Here is a 15,088-nt window from a genome sequence, read left to right as displayed (position 1 = left end):
CATGCCCTGTTGAGTGCTGAGGATGCAAACTCAAGGCCTCCTGCTTGCACAGCCAGTGCGTTATCCACTAGGCCACATCCCAAGCCTCAGAGCAGACATAGTTTTGCATTTCATATATGCTGTTTACTTGTTTACATATTTCTCTCTGCTCATCATCCCTCATAGTCGGGTTAAGCATACCTGAAGACCAGTGTATTAGTCAGCTCTCTCTTATATAATGAAGTGTCTAAGATGATTAACTTATAAAGGGAAAAGGTTTACTGGCAGAGAAAACTGCTCAGGTCCACAGAAGCAACAGTGGAGGAGGAAGGGACATAGTGGCCACAATCCCCTTCAACACACGCCCAAAGACTTACACAGCTCCTTCCAATAGTGCTGGTCCAATAGGGACCAGGCCATTGACTCATAGTCTATGGGGAATATTCAACACCCAGACTGTACCCGTGAGGGTCATGGATTTCATTTTCCTTCTATTCTTAGCACCAAAGACAAGTGTATCTTAACCTGCTTCCTAAATAATTATTGGAAATGATGTCCTTATCAAAATTATTAACCAAATCAACTCAAAATTATTAACCAAATCAACTCATCCTAACAAACTAAATTCTATGTCATTCTCCACATCAAAGTTGAACAAGTGATTAACCCCCGTATGTGTTTTAATGACTTTCTATATGCCACTCAAAGATACTGTAAGGAGCTTTTGTGTCTTCAAAGAGTAGGGGTACTCATCAGACTTACTGTGTGAATGCAAGATCACACACTCCCCGTGCCCCTTTGGTGATGATTATATTCCACTCTTTCCCATATTTTGAAAATTGAGCTGCTTCAGTTGGATTTGGTTAGTAGAATTACAGTCCTTAGCTTTGAAGTTTGTTTGTTCATTTTGTGTGTTTTGCTAGAGAAATTTTCCAAAAAGAAAGTATACTTTCTTTTTCTATGCTAAGTGATTTTCTGGTTTGAGAGATGACTAATTTAGAATTCAGATTAATGACTGGCTGGAGAGATGGCTCAGCCATTAAAGGCTAGGCTCACAACCAAAAATATCAGAATTCAGATAAATAGTAACCCACAGTTTTTCTTTCTCTGTGAAAACTGAGGTTTTCCAGAGTGTGCTATCTACACACAGTGGGGAGTACAGAAATATGTGTCCCCAAGGTCCCCAAGGGGTGACAGCCAGGTCTGCAATATGATCTTTCCCCAGTAGTTAGGTCATTCCATTTCATTCCCTTTCTTGGCAAGGATTCCTTCATCAAAACTACTGATTTTAAAAAGATCCAACTTTCCTCAACAAGCCAGATTCTATAGAGTCCCTGCCTCCACTCTCAGAATGAGTAGGGATGGGTTGTTTGTTGTTATTGTTATCTTTACAGATTCCAGTCTCTTTGGAAGTTAGTCTAAAGAAGGTCTAAAGATGGACCGAGAGCTTTGTGCTACTTAGTAACCTGCTTTCCTTATGTGCTCATGGGCCACTCAGCTATTTGCCTGGATGCATTGTTTTGGGTCTTCGATAGCTTGCTGGTCTCTTTGATTGTCTTAGATGAGTAACCTGGTAGCCTCCCAGATAATGAATTACGCCGATATCAGCTCGCGCGCCAACGCCATTGAGAAGTGGGTTGCCGTGGCCGACATTTGCCGATGTCTACATAACTACAATGGTGTGCTGGAGATCACTGCGGCCTTAAACAGAAGTGCCATCTACAGGCTGAAGAAAACCTGGGCCAAGGTGTCCAAGCAGGTGAGCATCAGCGTGCAGCACACCTTGCTACTGAGAGGCGTGGAGAGCTGAGATGAATCCTGCTAATGAGAAAATCATTAGCTGAAATGAGCAGTACAGTTGCCAAAGGAAGGTGCCAATGGATAATTACCCTGCTCTCACTACCTAATTAATTCCCCTCCTGTGTGTCTTCAAAACACTCATTAAAACGTTGGGAGGAACAACCTCAAACAATGTGGCTGTCAGTCATGACCTGTTTCCTGAAATCCTCCTGGAGGGGAGGTAAGCCCACAACTGCCCAATGGGTTCTTCCCCATCACCCTCCTCCTCCAAAGCCTTTGTCCCCAGAGACCTCCATATACAACGTTTCCTCTGTCCTTCTGGGAGCAGCTTTTGGGGGTTTGCTTAGTGACTTAGACCTGCAGACACGTGACTGTTGCTTTCCTTCCTTTAGATTTAGCTCTCCTCTGTTATTTCCACTCAGATTTCAGTAGTTAAATCAAAGCCCTGTCCTTCTAGCCTTCTCCTTGGGTGTTGGTGAGTTTGGGGGAGGCCTTCTAAGGATGTCGGGAAGACTTTCTCTGGACTCCTAGAAGGCTGTCTGCACCTCTGGCTCTAGTCCTTCACTGGGAGTTGGGCTAGCCTTGCCTTGCCCATGCCATTGGTTCTACTAATGTTCTGAGCCTAGGGTGTGTCTCCCCTGTACCACAGACTGTTCTGCCCTTGGTGACCCTGCAGGGCATGTGAACTGTTAATGAGGAGTTCATTGGATTTTGGATTAATACCTTGGTCCTCACAAAGGGTCTTGGAGGAATCTCCCAGGCTCCTGTACACTGTTTTAGTGCCTGTTGGGAAGAGATCTGTGCCGTGCACTCTTAGCCTAACCTTTCGCTGCATTTGCTATGCACTTATTCCTAAGTCTTCTCTGCATTACACTTTTTCTTTTCTTTTCATTTTTTCTCACCTCAAAAGCCTGGATATAGACACTTCTCACTTTGCATGTTCCTTCCCTTCTTCTTTTAAAACATTAAATGGCACCAGCACCTGCCATTGCAGGAAAAGCCCGAGTGCCCTGATGATATTCTCTCTAATCGAATTACAGTGTTTTCTTGACAAACTATGTTGTTTCTTTCCTGTTTAGACAAAAGCGCTGATGGAAAAACTTCAGAAGACTGTTTCATCTGAAGGAAGATTTAAAAACCTCAGAGAAACTCTTAAAAAGTATGTCTTTCTTAATCATTAAATCATTCACAGTTCAAGAATATGATCAAATAATTTACATTACATGCAAATAGTCATCTAATCATTCACTGCTAGAAAAGAAGAAATAGGAAGGAGCTCCTGTTATTCAGTGTTTGGGGATTTTATTTTTCACCTGGAATTCTGTGAATATAGTTAGAATCTTATGAAAGTACCATGGTGTGTAAGGATACTGTGCATACAATGAATATCTTATGGAAGTACCATGGTGTGTAAGGATACTGTTCACACAGTGAGCATCTTATGGAAGTACCATGGTGTGTACAGATACTGTGTATATAGTGAGTATCTTATTGATGTACCATGGTGTGTATGAATACTTCACACATAGTGAGCATCTTATAGAAGTACCATGGAGTATAAGAATATTTTTCATACAGTGAGTATTTTATGGAAGTACCATGGTGTGTAAGGATACTGTGCATACAGTGAGCATCTTATGGAAGTGCCATGGTGTGTACAGATACTGTGTATATAGTGAGTATCTTATTGATGTACCATGGTGTGTATGAATACTTCACACATAGTGAGCATCTTATGGATAATGTGCGAATATTAAGTATATTAGAGATACATGCAGTATATTCCAAATAGGAAAATATCACCATAGATCAATTCTCTCTTAGTATAAATTTGTTAATTTAGTATTTCTTAATCTAAGCACAATGATCTACTGTGATTTTTATGTAAATATTCCAGAGGCAGTTGATTACTGTCGTTGCTGTATTTACTTTGATCTTTTATACCTATATGATTCCTTCTACATATGCACACACACACACACACACTTGCACACATACACATGGGGAGGAGGAAGAATAAGAATTCTATTTGCTTGCAGCTGGTTTTCTTGTGGTTTAACACATGAACTTGGCTTCCTCTGAGAGAACATCTGTCTTGTATCACACTGGTTGAAGATGAGTGATAGTCATCTACACATTGCTATTACATCAGTAAAAGCAATAACAGCATAGCAAGTGCTTACTAACTATTTACAGACCGCGTCTTCGGTGCTTTGCATGTCTTCCTAACGCCTCACAATAATCTTCAGAGATTAGCTTTTCTGAGGGAAGTGTAGACAGGGAACACCCTGCTCAGCACCACTGAGTGACTGGACAAGCTGGGATTCAAACTCTGTTCCCTCTACACCAGAAGTCACATCCTTGGCTTCAGGCCTCACCAGGAAGACCAATCAGACCCAGGTTGCCTGAGCAAGTGTCCCCTGTAGTTTCTCGTAGGGTCAGCCAGCCTGCAAATAATGACATGGAAAATTAGTATTATTTATGAAAGCGTGGTGTTTAGTTTAGGTTTGTCCCCAACTAGCTCTTATAACTCAAATAACCCATAATTTTAACCTGCATCCCACCTAGAGGTGGCTAGGTTACCTCTCCTCAGTGTGGCACATCCCACTTACTCCGAGTCTGCTGTGGAAATCCGCACACCTAGATTCCTCCTCCTCTTTCTCTCTCTTCCTGGAAATCCCACCTATCCTCTCCTGCCAAGCTCTTTGCTATTCAGCTCTTGATTACACAAATCACGGTAGTCCATCTTCGCACAGTGTCCGAATATCTTCCAGCACTCTTTTTTCATGGCTTCAGTGTGTAGCCGTGACGGCTGGTAAATGCACGTTTTCTAAAGCATTTCCAAATCAGCTCAACAGAAACTGTTTTCCTGTGGTGCGAGTCTTAACTGTGTGTGTGCAGGAATAAGAACCCCTATTCCTGGCCTTGCAGCTGTAACCCCCCGGCTGTCCCTTACCTCGGGATGTACTTGACAGACCTGGCCTTCATTGAAGAAGGAACACCAAACTTTACGGAAGAAGGCCTTGTCAATTTCTCCAAAATGCGAATGGTAGGTGGCCATTTTTGTGATTGGCCTGTGTCCGTGGCGTCATGGCTTAGTAAGAAGAGGCTAGATAATGAGGGTGGTGTTAGCTTCTAAATCTTGAGGTGAAAAGGAGGGTGAAGACACCGGTTGTCGGCCAGCTGAAGAGAGTTTTGGCAGTGACTCCTTAAAGTCTGGGTCCAGGCTGTGGGAATTAAAGCTCCAAAGATGGTTCTCTAAGATGGCCCAGTAGGCAGATGCATGAGTCTCCTTGCTAGACAGCCATATTCTGAACACCAAGTTAGAGGACAGATACCACAGGAGCAGCGCCCAGAGCTTCTCCTTGCCCACACCTGAGGCCACCCAGCATCAACAATAACCTAGTGATTATGAGTTCAAGACCTTCTTATTGGCTTTACCCTTGGCTTCTCAAAGATATAGGAAGCAATCAGGGAAGACTCCTCCTACCCCATGGAGAACAGGACTCGGGGATGTCACTCTGGGAGAATGCACTGTGATGCAGAGGAATGCTTCTGAAATGCTTTTTTTCCCCCTGTAGATATCACACATTATTCGAGAGATACGCCAGTTCCAGCAGACTGCTTACCGCATAGACCAGCAGCCAAAGGTAACACTGTGGGCTAGTGAGAGCTACGCAGATGGATATAGGAGTTGGTGGGTGATATAAAACCACACAGTAACATCAAAGTCTGACTTAGGATAAGGACCTAACTTAGAAGCGGTCAGCAAACCTGACTGGGAACAGGGATGCTGAGGAGATGGATTTGTCAGGTTTCGTTCATTGTTGAGCATTTGCTTCTTGGGATCCAGCCCTCTTCCTTCTGTTCCCAGTACTTTCATACAATTCCAACCTCTCTAGATTACAGGATCCATTCTACAGCTAGACAGAGTTTGCTTTAGAAAAAAATTGCTTGCTTCAGTTTCTTCCTCGAGTTCCTACCTTAGCTGCTTCTAATGATGCACTATAAAATGAGAGACTATAAAATGATGGACTATATAAAGAGTAAGATGAAATACACTCTCTCTTCCCAAAGTTGCTCTCGGTCATGGTGTTTATGATAGCAACAGAAATAAGCCTGGAACATGAGTGTTTGTATTTGTCAGAATACACTCATGTGAGGTATAGACATTATACTTCAATAAAAAGGAAATACTTTCCAGGAAATACCTCGTGCCCTTACACCTTCATTTCTAGTGCCATTTCCTTTCCTTCTTCCTGGGATCTGTCCATGAGAACATGTTCGCGTGAGCACCAGGGAGCAAGCTGACAAGAACTGCACCCTGGCCATGGGTTGGAAAACATTTACTGCAACCCTATACAAATCAGTGTGAGATCATTAAAGCCACCGATAGGCTGCACCCTCAAGACTATAAACAGTGGAACTCCATGTGCCTGTGACGCAAAGAGGAAAGTAAATCTTGATGGATGATATGATTCTGTTTATCACTATTAGGCTAAACTTAATACTGTAAGTATGTGCAATGCATCGAAATGCACAGTGAGATCACATATCCCAAATGACAACAACCCTCAAGAGTGCCAACTGGGTTTAGAGGTTGGGAGAGGACTATTGTACAATAACAAGATATTCAGTAGTTTTTGTTTTAGAAAAATTCCAGATGTCTCAAGGAAAATGTTGAGTTGTGTCAGATTCATTTGAAAAAATGTACAGTTGATCTTCTGAGAGAAGCATCAGCTAGTCTCTCTCTCTCTCTCTCTCTCTCTCTCTCTCTCTCTCTCTCTCTCTCTCTTTCTCTTTCTTTCTCTCTCTCTCTCCCAGGTCATACAGTACCTGCTTGACAAAGCCCTCATCATAGATGAAGATACACTCTATGAGCTGTCGCTCAAAATTGAACCTCGACTCCCTGCTTGAAGATCTTACCTTGTCCCTGAGAACATGGGAATTTGGTGAAAAGTGTGTCACACGTGGCACGGCGGGGACCCAGAGGGACAACGCCTGCCTTGGTTCACCACCAAAGATGGAACCAGACTGCAATTCTGTCTCCAGCTGAGTAAAGCCCGGATGCATGGGTCAAAGACAGATGCTGCAGCCTTGGGTGGGACGGTGCAGAGTTGGGCGATGCTGACGGCACAATTTGCGTCAGGGCTGTGAAGTAGGAGATGCTGGTCCGTTAGAGTGAAGTGTCATGAAGGTAGACGTCCCCTGTCCCATGTTCTGTTAGAACTGGGGGACAAGACCCCACAGAGGAGACCTATAAAGTTTCTTTGGCATTCCACTATCCTGGGCACACCTCTAACCAATCTACGACTTGATGGCTTCCCTTACACATCCTTTATGCCAAGGGTCACAGCCAGGCCGAAGCTTCCTCTGCAGGCCCCACACATCGCAGCTTCAGTATGCAGCATGTGCATGGTTCTCGGTGCATTCGACATGCATGAGAGGAGTGGCGTGCTCTGATAAAGCCTTTCAGCCTCTAGGCCAAGGGACAGGAAATAAAAGATTCAAAAACAAGTGGATTTGTTGGTAGCATTTCCTTAATTACAGCTTGAGCGGGGCCTTCATTGAGAGATCGGTGGTTCCAAGGAGCTGCCCCCTTGGAGAGACAGCTGTGGAGGCCGCAGTAAAGTACAAGCCCGTGTCAGTTAGCCAGCAAAACTGTGGGATGTGGTAAGACCACCAAGGGCTATGGAGAGTAATGACTTTCACGAAGCAAAAATGGAGGCCTAAAAATCATCTTTGCACCTGATTTCACTTGGTTTTTTCCCCCCTAAAATATTCTAGAAACCTCTTCTGATGTATACAAACTTAGTTGGGTTCATTGTGAGCATTGGCTGGACTGTAAAAACAGTCTGTGGCTTCTTCTTTTGAGAAGCCCCACTGTCGTGTGCTACTGGTAGACGGTCTTCTCCTAGCCTTTGTTTAAAATAAGATCATCTGAGCAAGGCTATTCTAAGTGCGTAGGGAAGGCCACGGCTCTTAGAGCAGAAAACCAAGTGCAGGGGTTTGTCCTGCACCCTCCGCCTGGGAGCGACCTCATGCTCCACACAACGGTCAGTTTTTCAGGGAATAGGACTCTCCTAGTTACCTCCCTCTCGGATTCTCAGGGAGACCACTGCTTTAGAAGGAGAATGAGGGATCATTGTGATCTTAGCCTAGCATGCCTAGCATTTTCTCTTAGAGGCAGGATGCTTATTGATGCTGACCATGAAGATTGATCTGCAACCTCCCCTCTTCCTTTGCATTTTCATTATGTGAGAGAGCGGACAGCTAGCTAATGCCTTCCCTCTCTGTTTCCGAAAGCCCAGCGGAAGACGTAGCATTGGGAATGTACCATAGAACTAGAGAAGGTACATTTTCTGCACAGTAAGGGTCATCTCTGTACATAACTGCCTGGAAAAATACAAGCTGAATTAAAACTTTATATTATATGAATCTCACTCCAGAAATCTCCCTGGTTTGTTTTAGCCAACAGTGCAATACTAAGTCCCACCCCCAGGGCCAAGCTCCGCCCCCGAGGGCCGCTTAGGGATGCTTTCTCCTCTTTATTTATCATTTTCCCGAGTTGCTTGTTTGTTCTTTTCAGTTCAGATGAGAGGTTGATGCATAGTGACGCATGATGAGAGCGCGAACTGCTGGATCCTAACCGTGCATAACTTGTGATTTCTTTCTCGGTGTTCAGAAGCTAACGTTTGAAATAATTTGTCACTAACACCAAACACCGCACGAACTTACAGAGGAAAAGTAAAGGTTAGCATTCCTGAGAGGACCACACGAATCACTACTAGGGAAGGAGTACCCGCACCACCTTCAGCCCCGCCCCATCTCCACACCACAAGACCCCGCCCTTCAGAGGAAGGCGCTATGTGCCCTTTCCCTGGGAGTTTGAGCTCCTGTTTCTCCAATGTTATATTCCAGAGGCCACTGCAGCCATTCTTATTAAAGAAAAAAAAGGAATTTCTAGTGCTCCTTGTCTGTTGAAATGCAGCTTTTCCTCAGCTAGTGATGAGCTTTGGAGCCTGTTTATAGGAGACAGTTGGAAGCGCCCCCAGTGGTCATTTGTGGGCATTGGCGTTCCTTTGCTCACTTTGGCTTCCTAGAGCTAAAGAGACCACAGTCGTTCATGGGTCAGCCAAGGCAGGGATGCACATTTGAAAACAAAACACCTCAACTCGGTCATGTTTAAAATTCACCAGAGCAATCTGTGGTTCCTCCTTTGGTTGTTGAAGCCCCGGTCTTTTGAAGCTTTCTATGTATTTGTGGGGTACAACAAGGCTCTCCCATCTGTGAGTGCCAATACCTGACTTTATGAGATGCATTTCTAAGAGCACTTGGGAGGCCAGCTTCAAACGTCAAGTAGTGAACATGCGTCCTGCAAAATTTACAAGAAATCAACCTGATTCCATGCTTTCAAATGAGCACAACACTTTGTCCTGTGGGTGGGATTACCTACCCACATTCGGGGATGCCTAACTAAGACATCCACTCTTACAACAAAAGCAAATCTCTTACCGAAGCCAGTATACGTGACAGTTTCAGGCATGAAGTATAAGGCTGTCCTCTTTCTTCTGCGATTCCCCAGAGGAATTTAAAGAGAATTTTAAGGTAGCAGTATTTTAGAGCAGCTCTCACACCAAGTCTCCTTTGCTGTCTGTTTATCAGTGCATCTCAAAGTACTACATTTAAACCAATTAAACACATGGCTACTGGGACACCCAGAAGGGAAGAACCCACTGTAAACCATTTAATGTGATGATGGGCCTTCCCCTCTTCTCTCGTGCTATGAGAGACAAGACCGTAGAGCGCTAGTGATTGCCATTTACCTAAAGAGAAGGCAATGAAGAGGCCACTCCTAAAGCTATCAACTTTAATGTTTTGAAAAGGGATTTTACTTAGCTTTTCTTTTCAATATTTAATGTTATTCCACCTTGAAAAGACCTCTTGTTTTAAATGTGTTTCTTTTAAATCCAACCTGTAAAATTTATCATTTTTACTATGGTTGAGAGGGCATAAACAATAATATAGTATTTTTAGCCAGGTTGATGTCCACAGCTGGAGGAAATGAACGAATGGAACTCATTTTCACTTTTGTAGAGAATCAGATTGTAAGTTTAGTGACTTGTTTAAAGGAATCACTAAGTGATTCCTGGGAATGAGACTGTGGTTGGTGGGTTGTAAACAGCATCCTTTCAGAGCCACTGTTAGCTTAACGGAGGGCAGAGGAGAAGTTCAGAGGGACCTTTAGTTGTAGGGGCGGACACGGGTGTAACCTAGCAAAGTTTCCAGTTCAGCTGCCTCGGGGCACAGCGTTAAGGTTGGGTTGACTGTTTTTGATTGGATCTGCTCGAGGAGAACAATCGCCCTCCTTCACAGTGTTGAACTACTGTCTTTACACAACCCAGTCCAGCTTTCACCGGGAAACTGGTCGTGAAAGAACACTGGACCAGACCTGAGTCTCAGCCCAGCTCTGCACCGTCCAGCCGGAGAAACTTAGAAACCGAGTCTCAGTTTCCTCATCTGCAAAATGGGACTAATCATAATTCCGGTGCTGTCTACCTCACTGGGCTGTGAGGACCAAAGGGGTCAGAATGTAAACTTTAAAGTGCTGTACAATTGTGAGGTAACTGATTGCCATTCTCTGCTCTCTTTTGCAGAACAATTAAATGTACTTATTATTCGTATGTACGTGTGTGTTTGTGTGTACAAACACGTGTGTCAGAGCAACATATTGTGTCTGGTTACTTTGCACATCTGCTGTCATTTGTAACTCTAATGAGGGCTTTGCTTTGTGGCCTAGCACTTGCCAAGTGAGGCGTAGGTTATGCCAATATGCAAATTAAACTCCGCCTTTCTTCAGCACTCAAAAGTCTCACGATTTCTTCATTCACCTCCTTTTCCATTTTGCCACTGCCCTTCGCGTCAATTGGTTCCTTTATACATTCTTTTACTTCTACAGTTCAGGTACAAAGAACACCCAGGAGAATTTATTTTGCAGACTAAATTAATAAGCAGAGGTTTGGGGGCTCATCTTGCCCCACTCCGCTTCTAGTTCTTATGTCTGTTCCAGTGACACCCGCAGCCCATCCTGGCTGCTTCCAGGCACGGAGAACCCACCTTGTGCAGGCGACTCATGCCACCCAGGAGTGGATTCTCACCCGGTCACCATAGCTCTGACCTTCAAGAGCTTCTGGCTGTCTCAGGTTACATCTTCTTTAAAACTGAAGAGTCATGTCCATTTCTAGAAGGACTGCGGAGCTTGCATGGGCTGATATATATATATATATATATATATATGTATGTATATATATATAAATATATAATGTATGTATATACATGTACATACATACACATATAAATACTTAGAAGAGACTGTCCTGACACCTAGAGCTGAGTCAGGATTCTGCTCTTGAAGGCAAACTGCAGAAATGGCCCCTTAGCTTCCTTTTCCCACCGTGATGTGACTCACCCAGGCTGGAGGGACACAAAGACACAGGTTACCCACATCTTCCTCCTTGGCCACCTCACAAGGTGGGCCATCCCTGCCTGGCCCCACCTGGGGCCTGCTCTATCCACATGGCAAGTGAACTCAGGGACAGCTAAGGGAGAAAGGCCCAAACAAGGTCCTGTGCCACTGTGTCACTGTAGGTGACACAGCAGTGGCGTGGTCACTTCTGCCCTTTCCCCTATGGGAAAAGCCAGCCACACGGCCACATGGACATGAGCCTGGGGGATGGTGTTGATGAGAAGGGGATAGGAGGAATTTGACAGGAATTGTGTGAGCTGAGCTTCAGACACTCGTAATGCTGCTGCGAATCACTCGTAGAGGTTTCCTGTCCCCGTCACAGCCTCTTTATGACAAGCTTAGAGAGGAACAGACACTTATTTCCTCAACAAGTCCCCCAACTTCTGACCCAACTCGTATAAACTTAATCTGTGAAATATAAGCTGTGAAGGTAACGGGGGGGCGGGCAGAGGGAGCCCGAAATGTTGATTATTAAAAATAAAAGGAATTTAAAGTAAAATTTAAAATAATAAATAATTTATTATTTAATAAATAAAATTTATTTTTAATTTTTATTTTATTAATTTATTATTTAATCAATAAAAGGAATTTGTGTGCATGTGTCTTGTGTGATCATGCGTGTGTGCGTGCGTGTATGTGCATGCGTGTGTACATGCGTGTGTGTGTGTGTGTGTGTGTGTGTGTGTGTGTGTGTGTGTGCGCGCGTGTATGTGTGTTTGACGTTCTTTAAAAATTGACACTGCCATCCTCCCCAAACCTTGTGGTTTTCTGGATCTGTGAGTCATACTTTCAAGTCACCAGAACTGACTTTACAACAAATATATATGCTCACAAGAGACTTTTAAAGAAGAAGCCTCCACTTGCCCTCTGCCCCATCCCAGCACAGAGTTCCACCCTTCAGCCCCATGCCCCGCAGAGGAGGCCACTGGAGCCCAGGAACTGTGACCCAGGATGACAGCATTCTGCTGGGACTAAGACCCTGGAGGATCCTGAAGCAATTGTGGTTGGCACAATCGGATTGCTTCAAAGAAACAGCAGAAAAATTCAGAAAGCAGCTGAGCATATCACACGTTGAAAGGAAATCAATTTACAAAAACTTCCCATTCAGGGTGAGCCATGTCTTACTGACAGGGAGAACCCAAGTTAACTGGGCTGTCAGGAACACATGGTGAAATGCTTGACCCCTAAGCACACAACGGAGGAGACAGGATGTGTGCCTGCACACTCAGGTCGAGACTCCCCAGCTCCCAGGAGACCCTTGCTGCGCTCTCCCATCCCACATCACCTCACTCCCCTCAAAGGCACTTTTTCTGTGGGTCAAATTTAAGGAAACTTTGGCCAAGAAGAACATTGACCCACTTAGGGAACCGGCGTTTCCTGTCCAGCAACTCTCTGAGCTGGCGGTGCCCTCAGTGAGAAAGGAGTGAGCAGGTGACATCGATGTGGTTGCCTGTGTACGTGATGGCCAGGAGAAGCCCAGGCAAGGTCCTCCTTTGAAATGGCAGGGCTGCTGTCCAAAACCTGGGTGGTTTATTGCTATTCATAGGCACCTTTCGGTGGCAGATGTCCTGGGAGGCTATTTTTAGCAGGGAGAAGGTCTGCTGGGCTGTCGGCTCGTCATGTAAGCTGGTGTGGATAGAAAGTGAGAAAGTCTAGTCTCTACTTCAGAGAGCCTCATCTTGAAGATGATGGTTAACGATCATTGTCCCTGAACCAGATAACAAGTTGTGTGGGCTTTCCCGATTGCTCCTAACAGGTAGAAAGAGGCCACCTGAGATTTCTCTCAGACTTTATTCTCCAGGGCAATCCTCTCTCCCTCCTAACAGGTAGGTGGTTTCCTTTGCTGGCTCTTGTACCCCAAGCTAGGACTGCCCTCCAAGTGAGCTGCAAGACCATCTCAAAGCAAGAACTGTCCGCAGAGCTGGCTGGCAGGACACTTCAAAGGTCTACCTGCTCAAGGAAAAGACAGGCATTTCATAGAAATGGCAAGTTCTAGAAAGGACGCCTGGCCCAGTGGCAGGAGAGTCAGGAGCTGGCCTTCAAGGACACACACAGCTCCAGCTCGGGGAGGTCTGATGTGGGATTGGTCGGAGACTCTCCAGCCCCGCCCAGCACAGTGTCCTTTTCTCGGCTGAGCTCACACGCTCTTGTTACACTTCTTGGCTGTGTGCAGCAGCAGGATCTGCAAAGGACAGACTCCTCCAGCTTCAAGGTCAGTGAGATGATCAAAATGCTTCATTTCTCCCAAGAAGGACAGACTTAGAGCCAATGCGGTGAGCCTTAACCCAGGGGACCCTCAGCCACAGAGAAACATTTATGGGGAAACTGTGTGTGGACCAGAGAAAAATGGGAACGTGATATACCAGTGTGGTCACCTTTTCCCAGGGCTTGAGTGTGAGCAGCTGGAAAAGAGAACCCAGAACCGTAGCCTGGTGTGTCTCTCTTTCATAGCGAATCAAGAACTTTTGTGGGGGAAAAAAAACTAAATGTGGAATTTTTGACCCTGAATTGGGGAAAGTTTAGATGTTACATTTTATTCTCTAATAATTTGCAGAGACCAACCTGCTCATGTCTGGGGGTGTTTTTCCTCGGCTGCATCAAAAGAGGTGCCTGGTGACTTGGAATAAATTAACTAGAAGATTTTAAGCTCCTTGAAGCTTTCCAAAAGAGCAGAACAGTTACAGATGGTTCAGGTTCCATGTAATGACTAGTGCTGAGGTCAGAGATTCACTCTTGAACATATTAATATACTGAACATGAACTTTGGAAGGCACCGTTTTGAGAAGGAAAAAGAAAAAGAAGCTTCAAATGACTGATTGGCAGCCCACTCCTTACTTACTTGGTTGGCGCTTGGGGGAGGGTCATTACCAGTCCTGCCGTTGTCTTTATGTGTAAAGTTCATGGCTTTGGAAGCTCTGCTTTGAATGTATGGGGTGGCACTTGCCCAACAAACCAAAGCCCCCTTTGTCCTCAGTGCTGTCCTCTGAGCCAGGTTCTGGGACCAGCACTGTGGTGTCTACGGCCTCGGAGGTGGCAGACAGACAATGCCACGTTAGTTAAACTGTGGCATTCCAGGAGGGTGCTTTCCCGTGGACATCTCTCACTTCCCGCTGCATCTGTACCTTTCTGCTCTGCCCTTTCATGGAGAGCGTGACATCAGAGGTGGCTCTTCCTGGACTCACGGGTCATGGTCAGCCTGTGTACCCTTGCATCCCATTCCCTTTAGGAAGCAGCGTTTTTAAATCCCTTGGGCTTGGAGCAGCTCATCCCTGTGTGCTAAGGTGTGCACAGTGTAGGCTCTGCCAGCTTCATGAGAAAACTGTGGCCTCGGATCATGGGCTGGGGAACGGGACAGTCTCTCTAAAGACGCAGCAGAGGCAGAACCAGGAAGCAGAAACTAGGGGTTTGGAATGAGGAGGTGCAAACCAACTTGGTCCCCACTCCAGAGACCCCGAGTCTCTATCTTTGCCACAGCACAGAGGGAGATCCATTTTTCTTCTTTGAGGTCACATGTGGAATCTGTCTAGCCTTCTGGGAGTTCTTGCCTGTTGGACCAACTCTGAAGGTGACTGCCCGAGGTCACACACACACCTGCCTGAAGAGTCAGAGAAGATGATATCCCACTCTGTCACAACTGCTCAGAAGACAGGGTGGCCTTTAGGCCCCCATTCTCTTGAAAATGATTTTTCTTGACAGACAATTCTAAACAGGATCCCGGGCCATCTTGACAAGTGGACCTGAGATAGGCCTGTCACTCAGGGAAGAACCCTCTGTTCTTATGAC

General features: G+C 45.2%; 2 protein-coding genes across 4 annotated transcripts in view; both read left to right on the top strand.

Annotated features, from left to right (window-relative positions):
• The window catches only part of Rasgrf2 (Ras protein specific guanine nucleotide releasing factor 2), a 218,984-nt gene extending 211,688 nt beyond the window's left edge, over positions 1-7,296 (top strand). For all 3 annotated transcript variants that reach the window (XM_085676865.2, XM_048455899.3, XM_048455898.3), the window contains exons 23-27: positions 1,541-1,738; positions 2,859-2,938; positions 4,711-4,828; positions 5,361-5,429; positions 6,604-7,296. In XM_085676865.2, the coding sequence (XP_085532991.1) occupies positions 1,541-1,738; positions 2,859-2,938; positions 4,711-4,828; positions 5,361-5,429; positions 6,604-6,696 (558 nt within the window). In that variant the 3' untranslated portion in view covers positions 6,697-7,296. The remainder of the gene's footprint in view (positions 1-1,540; positions 1,739-2,858; positions 2,939-4,710; positions 4,829-5,360; positions 5,430-6,603) is intronic.
• A 6,088-nt stretch (positions 7,297-13,384) lies between these two features.
• The window catches only part of Ckmt2 (creatine kinase, mitochondrial 2), a 28,478-nt gene continuing 26,774 nt past the window's right edge, over positions 13,385-15,088 (top strand). Inside the window, exon 1 of the mRNA XM_048455896.3 lies at positions 13,385-13,517. The gene's annotated coding sequence lies outside the window, so the exon portion shown is untranslated. The remainder of the gene's footprint in view (positions 13,518-15,088) is intronic.

The sequence above is a fragment of the Myodes glareolus genome, chromosome 15 (assembly GCF_982192425.1).
Source record: "Myodes glareolus chromosome 15, mMyoGla1.1, whole genome shotgun sequence".
Lineage (NCBI taxonomy): Eukaryota > Metazoa > Chordata > Mammalia > Rodentia > Cricetidae > Myodes > Myodes glareolus.
The sequence above is the reverse complement of the archived record's forward strand: the minus strand, read 5'-3'. Positions and strand labels throughout refer to the sequence as shown.